Consider the following 20,973-nt stretch of genomic DNA (forward strand, 5'->3'; position numbering starts at 1 on the left):
TCCGGGAGGTGGCCTGGATGCTAAGATGAAAGCTTGTGTCGCCATGTACCCTGCTTCCGGTGTTTTTGGGATAATATTCCCCCTCGTGTCGATTGACATAAAAGACATGTCGAGGTTTTGGATTAGAGTCTCTCTTTCAGCTTCCGGTATATTTTGCAGCCGAGATCTTGCTCTCCTCCGAGCTTCTCTGTGACTATCTCCCGAAGTTTCTGAGTGTCGACTTAATTCCGCTCGTCGCCTGCTTGATGCGGAAACTGCCTCCCTTCTTCTGTTCAAAGCAGTTGTCTGTTTTTCCAACTCTCTTCCAGCTCGGGCAAGTCTATATTGATAAGCTTGCAGTTCTTCGACTGTAGCAGTTGTCTCCATTGGTTCAGAGCCATCCAAAGCTTTCGCAGCTCTATCCCAGGCTGCTTGTGGAAGTTGAACTCTAGCACGCGGTGTGGGCCCAACATATTTAGTGCCCAAACCTCTCCTTAGATCTGAGGGATCGACATAGGGGTTTCCCAAATCGTCGAAAGCCTCTGATGTTTCCTCTTGATCGCGACTTGCTTCTCCAATGGCATAGACTTGGTGATATTTTAGAGTTTTCACTTTGCTTGGTTTGGTGACACCATCATAGAGATTGGTGAAGACCTTCACAATAGAGATGGATTTGTCGATGAAGTCGAAGCTATCGGTGTCGCTCGAATCATCGCTTATATAGGAGTCCGCCGATGACTCGAAGGACATGTCGCTGAAGATTTTGGCGAGTTTTTCACTTGCCCTGCTGCCGATGAAGCATGGCGACGAAATCTCCTTGTCGCTTGACTCGACGGATGATACTGAGTTTGAGAAATCAATACCATCTGCCGATAATCCCGACGAGATCGGAACTTCGAGACGATACGATCCTTCTTTCTCGACGTGGAAGTGGAATTTTCCAAACGTCATCTTCATGGGCCCCTCCAGATACGCATATGCATCCAAACGGGAGGGCGGGTGAGGAATAAAATCGACGAGACCAGTTTCGATTTGTTTACCTCTGTCCATGATATTGCTTTCTACTGATGAAGTCGACGATCTTGAACGTGACATCGAGATCAGCTCCTTGTCGCCTCTAGATCCCACAGACAGCGCCAATTGACAAGGTATTAATTTGTCAATGCCTACGGATTGTAGACTAGGGTTTAGTTGGATGTAGAGGGCAAGTAGATCTCGAAGGTTTCAGCCGAAAAGTACTCGACGAATACGAAAACTAGGGTTTGGGAAACAATGATTCGATGCCTTCTGTGTCCCTCGACTCCCCCTTATATAGGAGGCGGAGCCGAGGGATTCGTATTGTACAAGTTACAGAGTCCGGGAAGGTTTCTAACTCCTCCCGCAAGATTACAAATAATGCTCCCTATTACAACTCTAGCTTTCCTTAATAATATCTTGGGCTCCCGAATCTTCTTATTCTTCGGGTAGTGGGCCTTCAGTAAACCCCGGGTACCATCATCGGCAGGCCCATTGGGATGCCTATGTCACATGCCAACAAACAATAAACCATATATTTACAATGGCACGATCAATACATTACAGAGCCCATATGGTGTTTTATATATCAGATAGATCCAAGCGTCAAAATCAAGTTCACATACTAATTGACCCTTTACCATACCATTCAAGATGCTACAGCCAGCCCCAAACCCAATTGTTTTTATCCTCGGATTGATCTACCGGAGGTACGCGGGTTACAACATAATTATTTTTATCCTCGGATTCAACAGCGGGGACTCTTTAGATTAATGAATGTTTTTGTGTACTCCAAGAGCTATGAATTTGTTTATGTTTACTCATTTCAGTGCATTTCGTAAAATCTGGTTGTCAGTGTGATAACTTACTTCAATGTCGTGAAGTCAGTTTTTGACCGTCACAGCAAGCCGCGATTGGTTTGTGATGTCTTATATGCTGCTATTGTCAAATGACTCACATGGCTACCCTGCTAGATCCTGTGATGACAGTCCACCTATCCAACAAAAGAATCAAGCGGTCATTGTGCCTGTAGCCTCTTCACCTTATGGATTTTGCCATGACTTAGATCGTGCTAATCAGGTGCTTACAAGTTTCTGATGCCATTCAGTTTAATTAGTTTTATTATGATTCCGTTCTATTTTTTTAGATAGTGGTCAATAGATGAACTATTTTTGTAGACCTGATAGTATGGCCTTCTATGTTCATTGTGCGAGATATTCATGGAGCACAATGTACTTTCTGCTTACATATATTATTGTCACTTTGTGTGTTCTCTTCGGATTGGAGACAACATGTTTTTCAAGCCATGATTTTCATATGCTACTGGCTGCTTATGTATAATGTTCTTTCTTCTATAGAGATATGTATTATCCTTTTCTACTTAATAGAAACAAAATGATTTGGTCAGCTGCCACCAAATCTATAAAAGTTGAAGCAACATGTTGATTGCTATTCTCAGGAAACTTCACAATTTTTGGGTACTATTGAGTCCGTTCAAATAAGGTCACATCTCAGGTTGTAATTTTGAGAAAGGCTGTGATTTCTGTTTTCTTGTTTCCATTGGTAAGTGCAAGTTTCTGCAATGTCAGCTTTCGTTTTCCATTCTTTGCTTTTGTATTCCTAATTAAGAATAATGGAGTTATACATGACTATGTATATGCCGATGCATCAACTCTGTTCTATGGATTGACAAAAAAATTATTGACCCTTTTCAGGTTTGGTTTAGCTTTGTGGGATTACATGCCCTTTGATTTGATTCTGCACGTGAGCAAGGTGAGTAGGCGATTCTCTCCTCCATATCTTCTCCTCCTCTCTCGCCTCACCCCACTGCAGGATTCACTGGGCAAGTTCTGTTGTTGCCTGCGAGAGAGCTTCGTTGGGGTAGCGAGTGGGAAAACATTGGCGGCGGATGGCCGCGGTGCCCGATTGTCTTTTTATTTGTAAAATTCGTTATTGGACTCCTGTATGAAGTTTTTATTCGTTTTATTTTTCCAGAATGGATGAAGCTAGATAGCCATTATCCAGAAGAGTTCCCATCCCTTCAAGCCAGATTAATACCTACATGATGATTATCATAATCCTGTTGGTGATTCTGTGGCTCCTCTTCCAGTGCCAGTTGATCCATCCGGTGAATGATGTGTTTTTTTGTGTGGCTCATATAATATATGTAATACGTGAGATATGATTTGCCTTGCCTTGGATTCTTGATGGATTCCCCAAGTGGTTTCCTATGAGACGGAGACTTACCTAGACCGTTTGACACTGAGGTTGTTACTATTGCCATGTAGTTATAGTCACCTTCTAATTTCCTCCCAAACTTTTGCGACTAACTGTTTGTATGGACAATTGGTTTCTTTGTTCATCTCATCCTGCAAAAGAGCATCTGTTAGTCACAGAAAATACTCTTTCATAAATTCTTGTGGTTGATTATCCAATTGTAAGGCCTCTTGCTATGTTTAAGATGGTGTTGCTATGCTGAGATTTGAGGAATTGTGTGAAACTTTTGAATTTGCATAGAAATGGGTCCCTTTGTGTAAAGATATGGTGTTGAGCCTCTTGCTTCATAGTGGTACTTCCAACGGAAGACAGAGTACCTAAAAGATAAGGTGGTACCAAACTTTGTAGGGTCAGCAAAGCAATGAAGGTGCATAGATTGGTGTCATGTGTCATACTTTCTATGTTCATTCGGTCGTTAAAATGAATGCTAATTAGTCACATCCTCTTTTCCAGAGTATGGGGAATTCAAGGTACATATGAATGTTTGGTTCCTAAGGATCAGGAAATTCCCGAGGAAACGATGGACCATGCAGGATGGAACTCCAAGGCTTGGAAACATTGTTCTTGATCATCCTAGAATGGTTTCAGGTATGCTATTACCGTCTATTGTGCTCTCAGTGTTTGTGATCATCCTAGAATGATTTCAGGTATGCTAATACAGTCTACCGTGCTATTTATGCAGAACCTGTTTACCTAATGTGACAATAGTATTTCCGTCTAAAAAAAGTGACAATATTGTTTTCTTTTTATGTGAGAAATAGAGTAGAAAACCGGGGAACCCAATCTTATCGAGATGTAGCAACTGAACGTATTTTTAGTTTGTGCTATAAATTCACCAGCATGTTCAGCTTTGGTTTCCAAATAGCCTTTTGCATTTGGTGATATTACTTTGTTGCTTAAGGTTGTTGTACATATAGTGTTAAGCACAAGGCTGAATATGTCGTATTTGTCAGAAACTTTGGCATATGGATGTTGTCCCTTTTACAAAGCTATTAGTTGCCAAATTTCCTCATATACCATGATTTATATTCTGCATGACTTCACTGGACGTTTTGTTACCGAGTACAAAAGAATTGAGCTTATTAATGTTACCATTGTTACTTACCTGCCGCTAGACCATAGTGTATTTATGGGATAACAATTAGATACGGACTGAAAACTCATGGTATGCTAGGCTGATGCGGTATGTAAGCTTCCAAGTTTTGGGCAGCATCTAAGCATTGGTTGCCATAAGTAAAAGGTTGGCTTTGATCCTCAGCTCTTAGAAAGACCAAACTAATAATGCCTGATTTCATTTGCAGTGGCAATTTAAAAGCTGTGAAAATAACTTAAGTTTTAGTTATGTTTATTTATGAGTTTTTGGATGCCATATGCATCGTTGTCATATAAAAATCTGGAGTCACAGAGCGCCCTTTCTGTATATTAGAAGCTTACAAGATGTTCACACAAATTGCTAGGTTATCATATACGGGGCGAACCAACATATTCAATATGTGCCTCATACATAGTTAAACATTAGATTTTGTGGGTCCTAATCAAGAGGAGAAGGTTGCTTGCTAGCCTACGAACAGGGCTATGCATGTAAAGGGAATCCACATTTTTGGGCGGGCAATTCATTAGACTTTCTTATGTGTTCCTGAATGTTGGGTTCTCAGCTTTTGCGGCAGAAATTTGCACATCATTTTACCTTCATGAGATTTTAGTCTTTATTTTGTATAGGATCACTGAGCTCGAGGTAAAATTATATTGTAGGTTCAAGCAGATTTTGAGATTTGACATTTCTTGCCTTTTTGGCAGGGTAGTATGGATATTTTTATTCAGACAGTGTGCTTTCATCATACATCTTAATCTGCATTCCTCTCAATTGAATTTGATGGTTTGAGTTTGTGTTGAGCACACCTTCCCATCCGTTTTGCGAACCCACTATGCTAGACTGTGTTCCTTGCAAAACCTATGTTGAACTTCAATGCCCTAGTGCTTTGTGTTTCCTGATATCACGATGGCACGATACAACTCCAACAAACAAACGCCTGCCAACAAACAACACTTAAATCGTCCTACAAAACGCACTGGGGCCAACCGAACTGCAACTAGGGCTATGTGAATCTACGAACCATGTACGAACTGATAAAAGAAGAGCCATGCCACAAAAGCAAAACGCTGGTATATGAGGACGGCGCAGCAGAGCGCGCTAGGTCCATCTAGTTGTTTCACTAATTTATGCTCAACATTTTTACTTCCCAAGAGAAGTATAACTAATCATGTGTGTAATCTTTATTGATATATCATGTAAGCTACCATGTGCTAGTTTTCAAGTAACAGAATTACATTTTAGTCACATCCATATGTTTTAAGACATATTTTTATAAAGTTGTATTTTTTTGCTATTATAGCTACTTTGGTTAAACTAGAATTATATTTTGTTTTAAATTTTTGTATTAAAATAATTTAGTTTTGGATGCTCAAGCTTGTATGTTAAAATATATTTTACCACGAATCTAAGCAAGCCAAAATATTATATTGCTCTAGAAATTAATTTATGAATTTTGATTTATTATAGTGCATTAATATTTATGTGTATTAACAATATCCTTCAATATCAACAAAATTGTGTATTGTTTTTAGGTGTATAATACTATCAGGTAATTTGGTATAAGTTTCTACAATAGATCATCTACTTTGTTTCAACTCAAAATGGGTGGAATGTTGTAGTGGATAATCCGAAATATCTTATGCTCGTATTCGAGAAACTGAAAATGGATGTGGAAATATCCGCAACAAAATCAAAGTAAAAAAAAGGGTGGTTGTGAAAATATTGGCAACACAACCATAATGAAAATGGGTGTGCAAATTGTCAATTTATTTTTAAAAAAACACAAATCCATTTTTATTTTCGCTTTTAAGAAAATGTGGTACGAAAGTGGATATATCTGTATCCGAAATATAAAAAAATAGCATGTTTCAACAATTATAGCCATACATATATGCCAACTGAAAATACTCCCCTGTACCCTTAATACTTGTCACAGACTTAAGCAAAATATAGTCTAAAATATGTTTGGATTTATCTAACTTGCGGCAGGTACATAGGGCTAGAAGGGAGTAATAACAAGTGGTAAATTGTATTTTGTATGAACCTATGAACCAACGGGGATCACATCAGTTCGATCAAGTTCGGCTTGGGATAATGATAGTAGACCTTTGTCCCGGCTCTGGTCTCGACAGCATCATAAGCCACGGAGAAGCATTCATTAACAGTACCTACAGGGGACCTAGTTGAATGAAACAATCAGAACTATTCCGAGTGGTTCGCACTCGACGCAGGTGTGTTGCACACTATGCAACTGAAAGATCTACAAAACCCTTTCAGTCATAACAGAAAACTTACTCGCGTCGCAGGATGTTTCCGAAGGCAGAAGAAGCGAGAACATCAAGTAGTGGAGTTCGGTATGCGTACAACACGCACGGAGGAAGGCAGAAAAGTTGGTGGAAACAACTGCGAAATGGCGGCCTTCATGAGGCACGTCTAATCAGATCATTTAACAAATCCGCCAGGGTTTGTCCACACTCAGTGCGTCAGAAGCTGGATTAAGACTCTGCGAGCTTACTCAGCCGACGGTTTAGGGCATGCCCAGTTTGTATGCACGGACGGGAGGTTGTCATCTCAGTTCGCGGTGGCGCAGGAATTCTGGAGAATGTTGCTCCCTGATGATCAGATTGTTTCGAGCATTGTTGTGTATAGGTCGGGTTCGGTTACCAAGAACTTCTTTTATGGCAACCTGATTGTCCAGATAATGGTTGTTCTCGAGCATTGTTGTGCAATTGTTTTCGAGATTTGAGTAGCGAACTAGTGAATTCCAAGCCACCAAGTTTCATTATAAAAACATGCATGGAATATAATGGCGATGCTCACTTATTAGCAAGAAATTTTATTTCTAATAAGTTTGGGCGCCGTTTGTGGCATACTGAGCCACCAGAATTTGTTGCTGCGTTTGCTGTTATTGAATAAAAATCCCTGCTTTTCCTTTCAAAATGAACTTACCGACAGTGCTGCCGAGCTCAGTCTTCAATGCCGCAATCATCTGCGCGGCTGAACAGTCAAGGATCAAAGACCAGTCACTGAGTTACACGAAGATTTCCATCAGCTTTTGAGGCGCGTGCTGCACCTTCTGACAGGATCGATGGACACACGAATATACTGGGCACATTTGCGTGTGCAAGTAAGAAGAATCTACTCGATGAGGCCATGGAGCTTGACAGACGAGGCACACTGTACAGTACACATGTTTCTTTTATCCGGCCGTGAAGGTTCAGAAACACGATCCATCCGTCCGAGGGTACTCAACTTTTGTTTGGCAGCTCGTCGTGCCGTCCCTGTCATCGTCGGTACGACGGGTAGACTGCCGTTGCGCCGTGTACGATAGTGCTAAAAGATAGCTGGTACCTCTCGCTCTGTCACGTACGAGCCACGACCAAACGCACGACCAAGGCGCGCGCGTACCACGGACCTGGTGTCTGAATTTCTCATGAATCGTTTTCACGCCCAACACGCGAGCAAGGAAAAGAATTTGTTTGAGTAAAATGAATGGTTAATCATTGAACTTGTGCGTATAATTTAGTTTCATCACTGTATTAATTCCGGAAAGTGCAATTCACGGTCATGGAAGACGCTTTGGCGGCTCATCCACGGTCACTGGTTATGGTACAAATACGTATTTGATGAGGTGACATTGTGTTAACCAGTTCGACGTACGCTTTTTTATTGGTAATAAAAGCCCATGCACAGCTACACTATTTAGTTCCCGGAGTACCCTTGCCTTATGTGGGAGCACCAGTGTCCTTCCTCCTCCGAGGCTTCCTCCCCCCGGAGGGCGAGTGAAGGTGTCTTCTCGGGCTGGATCCTTTTTGGCCGAATCCCCTTGCCCTCCTGCTTATGTCTTCCCTTCTTCAGGGCTTCCTCCCCCTGCAGAGCGAGTGGAAGTGTTCGTCTTGAGCGGCAACCACATAGTCAGGCTCGACTGACTTGATGCGGTCGGTTCATCATGCTCAGCGGAGTTTTTCGCGCCCGGTGGTGTCGACTAGGTGGCTCTCTCTGTCTGAAGCTGGGTTAACGAGTTCTTGGCTCCTCTCCTTGGTGGTCTTGTTCCCACGCAGCTCGCCTCCCTCCTCCAGGGCTTCCTCCCCCTTGAGGGCGAGTGGAGGGTGCTCGCATGCGCAGCCCCTATGGTCTCGGACCTCCTCGTTCTCTTTCGGGGGTCCTCCCTCCTTTCGGGCTTCCTTCCCCTAAAGGGCGAGCGGAGTTCCTCTGCAAGAGCGGCAACCATATAGCCACAGGCGGTTGGCTTGATGAAGACTAGAGGCTGCGAGCTTCCTCCCTGTCTGCACTCATCCGGCGAGCTTGGATCCATGGTGGCGCACCTCAATGGAGTTCTTGTTGGCTTGTTTCTATGGTTGAGTAGTTCTTCGCGCTAACTTGTACCTCTTTTCCTCATGTTTGTTCTCTACTCCTATGTAAACCCCCCGTGTATTCCTATCTGTTGTAAGAACATGAGCCTGCCAGGCTACTTTCGATGGAATGCAACAAATGGTGGGGAATTCCCCCCCCCCCCCCCCATCACCCTCGAAAAAAAAATGTGGGAGCACCCGCTTCTCACAAAAAAACAACTACTCCTTAGGGAGGCTTGCGCGTGCACGTCGGCCAAGCCCACCTCGACAACCATGTTATCCATCTCCAGCAAAATTGCATGCATGGAGTAATGGCATCCATGGATCCTCCGGAGAACCATGGTTTCTGCCCTAGGCGACTATGGTTTTCCTCCTCCCCCGAAGTTCATCTCAGACAAGGAGTTGAACCGTGTACCATCCACCTTCCCTCCTCTATCCCCCTCGCACCGGTCTTTTAGGGGTGAGCCTCTTTGCCTCCTCCGCTCAAGCACTTTGAATAGATGAAAATGTATTAATATAAACTACAAGGTTATAATTGAAGAACCACGGCGATTGCATCATCAAAATCATTTCAGCAGCTATCGAACCTCCTAGAAAAAAATACTAAAAGATAAGTCATGATATCACCATCTCCATGGAGTAGACCCCTTTAGCTGCACCAACACTATAATGGAAGTAGAAAAATTATTTTCATACATGTTGCAGAACACACACATGTATGTCAAAGAAGATACATGTACGGTATGTCAGATAATCAAATTCATCGCATAATACACTATGTTGAAGGTGAGAAAAATCATTGGGAACTGGAAGGATGGACTACTTGCTTGGACATTTAGGATAACATACTAAGCTTAAAACTTCCACACTCACGAAAAAAAATGAAAATATACAAATTTCATCATAGGTTTAAAAATGAACCCATTAAATTTGTATGGTCACATATTTAACACATATACTATTTTGAGAGCAAAGCTAAAGATTACAACATTAATATAAAGAAATTCTCAGATAAAAGTATTTATATACATTAAAAACAGAATATGGTCGAAAAGGAGAGACATAATAAGAATTCGCACACAAAAATCATATATCCACTTGTCAACATAAGGTCATGTACAATGCAAGCTGCTTAGCTTGGTGCTTAAGAAAATAAATCAACCTTTTTCTTACGCACTAGGGTGTTAGTGTTTATTCGTATAGGAGATGTGCCTAATTAGGCATCTACCTGGTGTAAATAAACATCATTGCTTAGACAAAACACGGTTTAAAAGAATCCACCTATGCATCTTGCGTTGTAGATGGCCTAATAAACCATATATTTAGGACGTGTTTGGAAGTATCTTGGCTTTCGGCCGAGATCCATCGATCCGGCTACAAATCCATCCTTCCAGCTTCTCTTGTAGCACAGGGTGCAGCACCATCCTTATCGAATGGGCTGGCAGACCGTTAGCAAACTTGGGCATGTTAAAATGATGGAATTGAGACCGCTTGAATAGTTTTGATCCCTTATAAAAGGGGAACATTAAGAGCCAAAAACTTGTCTGGACATTTCCCTTCTTCGCCAGGTCCTCCTAAGTACATCCAGTGTGTGGGGGAGGGTCGACGAGCGTGGTTGCCGCTGCTAGAGGCCAGGATGTGTGCGGAGAGGAGTGGAGAGTTGATGCGGGTTCAATCGCTAGGCAGAGGTAGCTGGACAAGGCCTAACCAGAGAAGCTCGAGGTTGTGGGAGAGGGGGAAGCGGAGGCCAGAAATTGCTTGAAGGATCGAGGCCGGAGGAGGGCACCGACGACGAGCTCATGGCAACACAAGTGGATTCATCTAAGCCCTTGGGTGGGGACTAGGGAGTGGATGGAGGCAGCCTCAGATGGAGATATGGATGTTTATGTCTCGAGGGGAGGGGAGATGGGTAAAAAAACACAAAACTGGTATCTCACTTGGCGGTGGGTGACATAGGCATCCCAAATGGGCCTGCCGAAGATGGTACCCGGGGTTTACTGGAGGCCCAATACCCGAAGAATAAGAAGATTCGGGAGCCCAAGATTTACTAAGGAAAGATAGAGTTGTAATAGGAAGTGTTGTTTGTAATCTGACGGGACGAGTTAGAAAACGTCCCGGACTCTGTAAACTTGTATAGCACGAATCCCTCGGCTTCACCTCATATATAAGGGGGAGTCGAGGGACAAAAGAATCAACCGAATCATTGTCTGCAAACCCTAGTTTTCACAATCGTCGAGTACTTTTCGGCTGAAACCTTCGAGATCTACTTACCCTCTACTTCTAACTAAACCCTAGCCTACAATCCATAGGCATTGACAAGTTAATCCCTTGTCAATTGGCGCCGTCTGTGGGAATTAGAGGCGTAAGGAGCTGATCTCGATGGCACGCTCAAGATCTTCGACATCGTCAACCGCAAGCAACACAATGGATCGAGGTAAACAGATCGCTACTGGTCTTGTCGATTTTGTTCCTCACCCACCCTCCCGTTTGGATGCATATGCGTATCTGGCGGAGCCCATGGAGATGACGTTCGGAAGGTTCCACTTTCGCGTCGAGAGGGAAGGATCGTATCGTGTCGAAATTCCGATTTCGTCGGGATCATCAGTGGCCGATTCCGATTTTTCAAGCTATGCATCGTCAAACGAGTCAGGAGAAGAAGAAACCTCGGCGACACGCTACGTCAGTATCAGAGCAAGAGAGAAACTCGCCAAGATCTTCAACGACATATCGTTTGAGTCATCTGCGGACTCGTATATAAGCGATGGCTCAAGCGATGTCGACAGTCATGACTTCATTGACAAATCTCTCACAAGGGCAAGGTCTTCATCAATCTCAACGATGATGTCACCAAACCCAACATAGATCCGAGTACAATGTATCATCAGACTTTCGCCATTGATGGGCAAGAGGAGACATCGGAGGCTTTCCACAGTTTGGGAAATCCATACGTCGATCCCTCCAATCTGCGACAAGGCTTGGGCAACAAATACGTCGGGCCAGAGCCGCAGATAGAGTTCAACTTTCACAAGCAGCGTGGGACAGAGCTGCGAGAGCTATGAACGGCACAGAACCAATGGCTACCACAGCCACACCAGAAGAATTGCAAGCATATCAATATAGGCTCGCACGAGCTGCCAGGGAATTGGAAAAACAGACAGCTGAGTTGAACAGGAGAAAGGAGGCAGCTTCTGCATCCAGCAGGAGAAGGGCAGATCTAAGTCGACAATCTAGAACTACGGGTGATAGCCATCGGGAGGCGCGGAACAGAGCAAGATCAAGGCTGCAACACATACCCGAGGCAGAAAGAGAACACTTGGTTCAAAACCTCGACATGTCCTTTATGTCGATAGATACAAGAGGAAACATCATCCCTAAGACACCAGAGGCTGGGTATATGGCGACACATGCTTTTATCCTTGCATCTAAACCACCTCCGGGTGACCCAAGGGAAACACTGTACAATATGGCGGTAGCAGGAGTTGGAGCTATGGGGACAGCGTTTATATCAACGCCTCCCGAAGGAGTGGCAAGGCAAAATAGTCCGCGACCCGCAGCAGCAATAAAGCGGCAAAGACTCGAAGGGCCAAGTGGAGCAAGAGACACAAAGCAGCACAAGCAAGAGTCGACGAGCGCGGCAAAGCGAAGGGATCATCGGCAATCCCCGTAACTTAACGACGAAGATATGTGCGGCTTACCATGCTTCACGAGGAGAGTCCGAAAACGCGAGTCCCCTCGGGATTCAAGTTACCCGATAATTTCAAGAAATTCGACGGCCTTCAAGATCCAGAGGATTGGCTAGTCGACTATCTGGAGACGGTGAAGCTGACAGGAGGAACTAGGGCAACAGCCATGCAAAGCATCCAGGTGCACCTGAGTGGTGCCGCACGATCATGGATAAAGAAACTCGCTCCAGGATCCATCGACAGCTGGGAAAGTTTCGAGGACGTGTTCGTCAAGAACTTCAGATCCACGTGCAAAAAACCCGCATCGTTAGAGGAGTTGAGAGCGTGTCGACAAAAAGCCGATGAGCCAATGAGAAAGTACATCCAGAGGTGGAATATCATCAAAAACTCGGCAGAAAACATATCCGACGAGAGAGCAATAGATGCGTTTGTCGCAGAGTCGAGCGTGGAGACTTTGTCGAGGATTTGGGAAGGACCAATCCAAGGACAAGATCCGCGTTGATGGAGATAGCAAATAAATGGGCAGATGGAGAAGACGCTGTCCACAACAAACGACACAGGTCGCGAGAGGAGGACCGTGGTCGAAACTATCAACCGAGGCGAAGATTTCCTCGGACGTACCGTAACTACGACGCCCAGGACAAATTTCGGCAGGTTTTCGGACAAATACAGGAGGCAACAGAGATGATTACCAGAGAAGCAGTGAACAGCGAGGTGATAATAGGGATGATTCACGCAACAGGCAAAATAGTGGGCCGAGGTTTCCAAGACCTTTCGTGTCCCCCGAGGAAATGCTGAACGGACCGTGCCAGATGCACTTCTTCCTCGACAAAGAACGGGAAAAGACAGTCAGTGGCACCTGCAGAAAGACCGTCGAAATTTTCGTGCAATGTCTGGGATACGCAGAAAATGCTCACGCTCGAGCAGCACAGAGAAACCCTCGGGAGCCTAGGAGCGAGGTTCATCTACCGCCACCTCCCGCGATTACAGAGGACAATCGACACCAGCTAAGAATAGCGGCAGCACCTGCACCACCACCCTATGTTGATCCTAACTCCAACGGAGCAGTGTTGATGATTCAGAAGGGAAGGCCGTCCAATAGAGCTCAAAAAGTAATCTCACGACAGGTGTTTATGGCAGAGAAAATGCCTCCACCAACAGTTGAGTACCTTAATTGGTCAGGACAAGATATCGGCTTCACAATAGCAGATCATCCGCAGCAAGTTCCTCGACCAGGGCAGTCAGCACTTATTCTACCAAAGAAGCTTATCGCAGGATTTGATGTCTCTCGAGTGTTCATAGACGGCGGCAGCAGCTTGAACCTCATGTATGCAGATACATTGAGGAAGATGAACATATCCTTAGCAAATTTGAAACCAACAGACACAAGATTCCACGGCATCACACCAGAGAAACCAAGTTATCCATTGGGAAAAATCAATCTCGATGTTCAATTTGGGACCCGAGAAAATTATAGAATCGAGAAGCTCGAATTTGAAGTCGTGGATTTTCCATCACAATACCACGCTCTGTTGGGACGACTCAGCATATGCTAGATTTATGGCAGTACCACACTATACATACCTGTTGTGGAGGTTGCCCGGACCAAGAGGACCAATCACAGTCAAGGGAAGCTTTGCCTTAGCCGATAAGTGCGACAAGGATTTTCACAGGTTGGCAGAAACTTTCGGGATGCAAGCCGAGTACTTAAGGCGTCAAAAAGCATGACTGATTACGACGCATCGCTTACGCTGGAAGGGCAAATAAAGAATCAACTTTCAACACAGAGAAAAATTCTAAGGAGGTGCAGATTCATCCGACAGATCCAAAAAAGACGACATCTATCGCAAACGATATGGATATCGCATAGGAAAGCGCGCTCGTCAAGTTCCTCCGTGAGAACTGGAAAATCTTTGCATGGTGTCCAGCTGACATGCCAGGAGTACCAGGGAACTTGCCGAGCACCACCTAAATTTGGATCCAACAAATAAACCAATCAGACAACCTTTGCGGCGTTTTGAACCAAACCGCAAAGCCATGCTTTCAGAAATAAATCGACTCGAAGAAGCTGGTTTTATCGAGAAATATCTACAGAAGCCACATGGGTAGCTAACCCGATGATGGTGCCGAAGAAAAACACGACAGTCCTTCGCATGTGCGTCGACTTTACGTGTCTCAATAAACATTGTCCTAAGGATCACTTTCCCCTCCCAAGGATCGATCAAATTATCGACTCCACGGCAGGTTGCGAACGTCTTTCCTTCTTGGATGCATACTCTGGTTATAACCAGATCAGATTAAAAGAAGATGATGAAGCCAAGACAGCGTTTATTACACCTTACGGCGTGTTTTGCTACAAGACAATGCCCTTTGGTCTAAAAATGCGGGAGCAACATATCGAGGATGATGCGAAGTGTTTAGCAACACAGATCGGGAAAAACGTGCAAGTATACATCGATGATGTCGTCATAACATCAAAAAAGGGGACAACGTTGATCGAGGATCTCAAAGAAACTTTTGACAACCTCGACAAATTCTGCCTCAAACTGAACCCGACGAAGTGTTCTTTTGGCGTCCAGAGGGAGAACTTACGGGGTTTCTAGTTTCGGCAAGAGGGATTGAAGCAAATCCCGACAAAATACAAGCCATAGTAACAATGAGAAAGCCAACAAAGTTGAAAGAAATACAGCAGCTAATCGGGCGAGTCGCAGCTTTGAGCAGGTTCGTCACAAAGTTAGGAGAAAAGCGTTACCATTTTATGCGCCGATAAAACAAGGAGATAAATTCCGGTGGAACGAAGAGGCCGACAGAGCTTTCGAGGATCTGAAGCGAAAAATCTCGACACCACCAATCCTGGTGGCTCCAAAGGAAAAGGAACCTCTCCTGCTATATATTGCAGCCACGCCCCAAGTGGTTAGCACGGTATTAGTTGTCGAAAGAGAAGAAGAAGGGAAAATCCATGGAGTGCAGCGGCGGTATACTTCGTGAGCGAAGTCTTGTCACCTTCAAAACAAAGGTACCCTCAGTACCAAAAACTAGCATATGGAGTGTTCACGACAGCACGAAAATTGCGCCACTATTTTTCGGCACACCCGATCATAGTGGTCAATGAAGCTCCCTTATCAAATATACTGAATAACCCAGAAGCTACGGGTCGTGTCTCCCTTTGGGGAATAGAACTTTCCCCTCGGGACATCACGTATGAAAAAGAAAAGCAATAAAGTCGCAAATACTGCTGCACTTCATCGCAGAATGGATGGAGTTGCAAAATACAGGACCTCCAGATTTATCGAGAACTTGGACCATGAACTTTGATGGGTCCAAGAGACTAGAAGGAGCTGGCGCAGGAGTAGTACTCATATCACCTGAAGGCGACAAATTAAAGTACATCCTCCGGATGACGTTCCTTAACGCATCTAACAATGAAGCAGAATATGAGGCTCTCATACACGGGATGAAGATGGCAAAAGCCTGTGGAGCAACTCGATTAAAAATCTTTGGCGACTCACAGTTGGTGGCTCAGCAAGTTATGAACCAATGTGATGCAATCAATGATAGCATGATGGCATACAAGGAGGTGTACAACGAGCTTGAGAAGTTATTCGATGGATGCGAAGTAAATCATATTAGCAGGTTGAGCAATGACGAAGCCGACGTTCTTGCAAACATCGGGTCACAGTGCCTTCCAATCCCGCCAGTGTGTATTCGGGAAGAGATAACAGAGAGATCCACTAAGCCAACAAAGTCAAAAAAGAAGGAGAAGAAACCCTCGGGGGCTGCCAAGGAAAAGCAAGAGGACGAAGAAGAAGATCAGGACTTGGTCATGGTGATACAGATACCGTGGATGCAGCCGTACATATCATACATCATGAGGAAAGAAATACCCGATGATCCAGTTGAAGCAAGGCGAGTAATTCGACGCTCCAAAGCTTTTACGGTGGTCAAGGGAGAATTGTATAAGCGAAGTATTTCAGGCGTCTTGCAAAGGTGCGTTACACCGAAGAAGGAAGAATAATCCTGAAGGATGTACACGAAGGAATATGTGGCCACCACGCAAGTAGTCGAGCTATCGCAGCCAAGGTTTTTCGGGCAGGATTCTACTGGTTGACAGCAATCGAGGACGCCAAGGACATAGTAAGAACTTGCGACGCATGTCAAAGGTTCGCCGCAAAACCTCACTCTCCAAGAAGCAGAGCTAGCACCAATACCATTGTCTTGGCCCTTTGCTCAATGGGGACTTGATATGGTGGGTAAGTTACACAAATCCTGGCCAGGAGGAAAGGAGTACATGCTAGTAGCTGTCGATAAGTTTACAAAGTGGATAGAAGCGAAGCCGATAAATTCACCAGATGGAGCATCCGCAGTAAAATTCGTAAAAGGCCTCGTCTTCAGATTTGGAGTGCCCCACAGCATCGTCACAGACAACGGCAGCAACTTCACATCCCATGAATTCAAAGATTATTGCGAAGAGGTGGGTATTAAGCTGAACTTTGCGTCAGTCGCACATCCTCAAACCAATGGGCAAGTCGAGAAAGCCAATGGCATCATCTCGCAATGGTATTAAGAAACGCTTGTTAGGACCACCGGAAAAAGCTCGACATACCTGGCCGTAAGAACTACCAAGCGTGTTGTGGAGCATCCGAACAACACCAAACACAAAGAACGCAGGAAACTCCGTTTTTCCTGGTTCATGGAGCAGAGGCAGTACTACCAATCGAGATAGAGCACAACTCTCCACGTGTCTCTGAATATGATGAAGAAACGTCGAGAAGAGCGCTAGAAGATGACGTCGATGTACTTGATGAAGCTCGAGATGAAGTATTATCTCGGGTAACTAAATATCAGCAGGACTTGAAAAATTACCACAGCCGACGATTGCGGCCAAGATCTTTTCAGGTGGGAGACCTAGTCCTTCGACTCACGCAAAAAAGTCATGAAAAACTCGAGTCACCGTGGCTTGGCCCTTACATCGTCACGGAAGTAATCGGAGGAGGAGCATACAGAATAAAGGACAAGAAGACAGGGGTGGAGGAGCCAAACCCCTGGAACGTGGCGCAACTTAGGCGTTTTTACGCCTAGAGTCAAAATATAGTCTTTGTAAAGCTTCAATGTACTGAAACGCCCGCGAGTTTTCAGACGCACTCTTTTCCTTTTTCGGGGCACCGAGTGGGGCCGGAGAAGGTTTTTAATGAGGCGGGCTCGCGGTGCTGCAATATAATAAAGATAGTGACAATATAACTTTTCTTCTTTATCGACATGACCAAAGTCTTCGCTCCGACGAATTTCAACATAGTTCATCGACAAAAGGAAAAACTTGCCTTGGTATTCAAATACCTCGTGAGTCAACAAAAATACAAAATAGTGCTCAATAAAAAGCTTGGGGGCTCATATTCGCCTTAAATATATAAATGCCTTGGTTCAAAACCTCGCAAGTATACAAATATAGTAAAGAGTCACCGAAACACTCGGGGGCTAAACAAACAGAGAAATATAATGATTGCTTTACAATATAGTCATGGATTACAAAGAAGAAATATCTACAAGAAGAAACTAACTAGTCTTGATTCAATATGTCATCAAGAGTAACCCTGTTTTCCTCAGGAGCAGCACCAAGAAAATCGGCATAATGGCCATCGGCAAAAAAGTCGGCATCCATCCGAAGTAGGTCCTCAATCATTTCTTCGGCTATAGGCGTAACCTTCGTGTTAATCCTGTCAACACCAACTCTCCGCCGTTTTACTTTTTGGTGAACCTTCTCGACAACCTGGGTAAGGTCAAGCTTCGAGTGGCAGATTTGGAGCATGATAAGAGCAAATCTGGCGCCAGCTACTAGTTGAGCTTTGACAAAATCATGGATACTACGAGCATCCTTGAACCTTTCCATCAATTCAGGAAGAGTTTTTGGTTGGACGTTGCGAGGAAACATGGAGTTGTAAACCATGGACAAGGTCTTGGTACAGAAGTCGAGGAAATCGCGAGTTTGAGAGGCGCGATCTTGAAATCGACAATTTGGCGGGTCCTTTCCGGGTAGCCCAAAACAAAGAACCATGGTCCAAGGAGAGATTAACAAGGAGGGTTGTCCTAGCATTCACCCTTTCTTCCTCGGCAAGAAGCATCGCAAAGGCACCTATCAAAACAAAAAGCAGAAACCTTCAAAGAAACAATAGTATGCGAGATAAAGGATATCAGCGGATGAAACAGCATACCCGACATATCTCGCTTTGCTTCATTCATTAATTCGAGCATGAAATTTTCTCGAATAGTCGCCTTTTCAGCCTCGGAAGCAGCAATTTCCTTAGCAGCTACGGCCTCGCGAGCTTGTTGAAGAGCAATTTTTCGGCTTGGATGACTTACGAGATTGCTCCATCATCACAAGTGTTTGCTTCTTCGCATACTGAAGTTGTTGCCGAAGTTCATCCAGTTCTTGCGACAAGGTATCGTCGACAGGAGCGGTATCACCAAAAGCTTTCCTCGCGCGGGAAGAAGAAGGCGAAACATGGGAAGGAGCAGAAGATGGAGTATAGTTATCAAATATCAACTGAAAAATAAACAAGACAACATCAAATAACAAGCAAAGATAGAAGTCTTCATTAATCTCTTGGAATAATTACAAGGGCATTACAGTGGAGTTAAGAAAGTACGTGTCGCCAAATGACTACTTTGGCGACAGAAGCAAAAGAAACAGAAAGAAAAACAGAGGCATGCAACTAGACCTCCGGCCTCGAGGAGCTAGGAGTTGAAGGCGGCTTGATCCCCAGATACGCCAAGATCTTCTTCGTGTTGGGCTTGGCCGCCTTGATCAGCGACCTCCATCTTGATCGCTCTATCCGACCGGTGTCGCCAACCTTCATCCAATCAAGCGTCCGTTGGCTGTCAGCAACCAGGGCAACAAGATTCTCGACAAGCAACCTTCATATTCTCCTGACGCATCTTCAATCCCAGGTCTTCCGAAGCATTAAACATCTTGGCGAGGTTAAGGAAAGTTGCGGGTTCTTCTTTCTTCGGAAAGAAATAAGGGAACAACGCTGACAATCCTGCATTAGCATTTGCCACGCCTTCACGAATTTCGCGCCCGTGAAACTCCAGAAGAGAAAGTGCGTCAAGGAGAGGATCGTTGACAGGATTATCCAGATCAAAATCCTGGTTTGTTTGGGCTGCCACACGAGACAAGACATCAGTCAAACAACCAAGAAACAGGAAGTGCAGTAAAATAAAAGGGATTGATAATATTACTCAGAGTACGTCGACTTTGCGACTTCAAACGCTTGAGGATTCCTTCGTCACGAGAAGCTTGTGCAGCTTTGAGCTCATCCAAGGCAGTTGTCGCATCCTCAAGTTTCTTCTGCAGTTCCTCGACACCAGCAGCTTTCGCCTTAGCTTCATCAGCTTCGACCTTGGCTTTGCTAGCAGCGAGTTCGGCTTTCTTGCGAGCCGCCTCACTTTGCTCAAGTTTTTGAGCCAGTGCGTCGGCGCGTTCGTTAGCCTCTGCAAATTTCTCTGTCGAGATATGGAAAAAAGAGAGAAGAAAGATCAAAAAATCGCGGCAAGCAACAGGAGTGACAAATTAAGGAAAAACGACAAGTATGACAGTCGTTACCTTCGGCTCTATTAGCATATTCACGGTACCCAATAAATTGGGAACCGATGCGGAGAAGATCCTTGATCATAGGCTGTTCAACGTGAACACAGTAAGAGAAACATCGGCATAAAAAAAAGAGATGTGAAGAAATAAAATAAAGAAAATATAGATGTCGACAAACTTACATCATCTAGGAGCGGGGGCGACGAACTGCCCAACTGAGGGGCAGGATCAACAATCTTTTCAACCCGTGCCCTTTTTGGTGAAGGGGCACGGGGGCTCGAAGGAGTAGATGTATCAACATTTTGTTGAGGAGGCGACGATTCCTCCCCTTCAACTGGTTTTTCTGAAATTACTAAAGTATGTGACGTGCTCGTTCGAGCAGCCACATCTAAAGTTGGAGTTTCTTCATCATCACTGTGACAAAATAGTGGCAGCATAAAAAGCAAGGCAAAATAAAATTCTTCAAATAAAAAAGGAAAAGAGCAAGGAACCTACGAGCTGATGATACTCTCGATGTATGGATCATAAGCTGCTTTTCGAGGTGCAGGAGCAGTTTCTTCGGGTTTCGAGGTCCCGGAATCTTCGGCATTGCTCCTTTTCCTTTTGCTCTTCGGAGAAACAGCAGGAGGAGGAGATTGTGCTGATGTTGTATCTTCAGAGGCAGCATCCTTCTCAGTAGATCCCGCAGATTTTCGAGAATCTGCGGGTTCATTCACAAAAGAGGGGGGCTCTCCTGGTTGACATCATCGACAACGGCTCTTTCTTCGACCTCTCCATCCTCAGGAAGAGGAGGAAGGGAAGCCATAGTAGGATGATTCTACAAAGAAATAGTGACAAAAGAGAATAAGTGAGATACCACTGCAAATAAGATACGAGGAACAGTTCAAAACAAGATAAAACTTCGAGAAGACAAAATACCTCGGGAAGAGGATTGGAAGCACTGTATGGTTCCACTCGACAGGAGGAGGGAATAGGATCCTTCTTGCCTAATCG

At 44.5% G+C, this 20,973-nt stretch overlaps 1 protein-coding gene across 1 annotated transcript; it reads right to left on the reverse strand.

Moving 5' to 3' along the window:
• Window positions 1–19,271: 19,271 nt before the first annotated feature.
• LOC139834992 (uncharacterized) lies at window positions 19,272–20,705 on the reverse strand. The gene is made up of 5 exons (XM_071824930.1): window positions 20,476–20,705; window positions 20,163–20,394; window positions 19,996–20,068; window positions 19,632–19,895; window positions 19,272–19,552 (listed from the first exon to the last, which is right to left on the reverse strand). The coding sequence occupies exons 3-5, from the start codon at window positions 20,063–20,065 to the stop codon at window positions 19,272–19,274; spliced, it is 615 nt and encodes a 204-aa protein (XP_071681031.1). The 5' UTR covers window positions 20,066–20,068; window positions 20,163–20,394; window positions 20,476–20,705.
• Between the last annotated feature and the right edge of the window lie 268 nt (window positions 20,706–20,973).

The sequence above is a fragment of the Lolium perenne genome, chromosome 1, assembly GCF_019359855.2.
Source record: "Lolium perenne isolate Kyuss_39 chromosome 1, Kyuss_2.0, whole genome shotgun sequence".
NCBI classification, from domain to species: Eukaryota; Viridiplantae; Streptophyta; class Magnoliopsida; order Poales; family Poaceae; genus Lolium; species Lolium perenne.

Excerpts from the sequence above, each read along its gene's own strand:
- LOC139834992 (XM_071824930.1), bottom strand. The coding sequence starts at position 20,065 with ATGATCAAGGATCTTCTCCGCATCGGTTCCCAATTTATTGGGTACCGT. Across the intron at positions 19,896-19,995 it reads ATATGCTAATAGAGCCGAAG|AGAAATTTGCAGAGGCTAAC; the intron begins GTAACGACTGTC and ends ATATCTCGACAG. Across the intron at positions 19,553-19,631 it reads GCAAAGTCGACGTACTCTGA|CCCAAACAAACCAGGATTTT; the intron begins GTAATATTATCA and ends CTCGTGTGGCAG.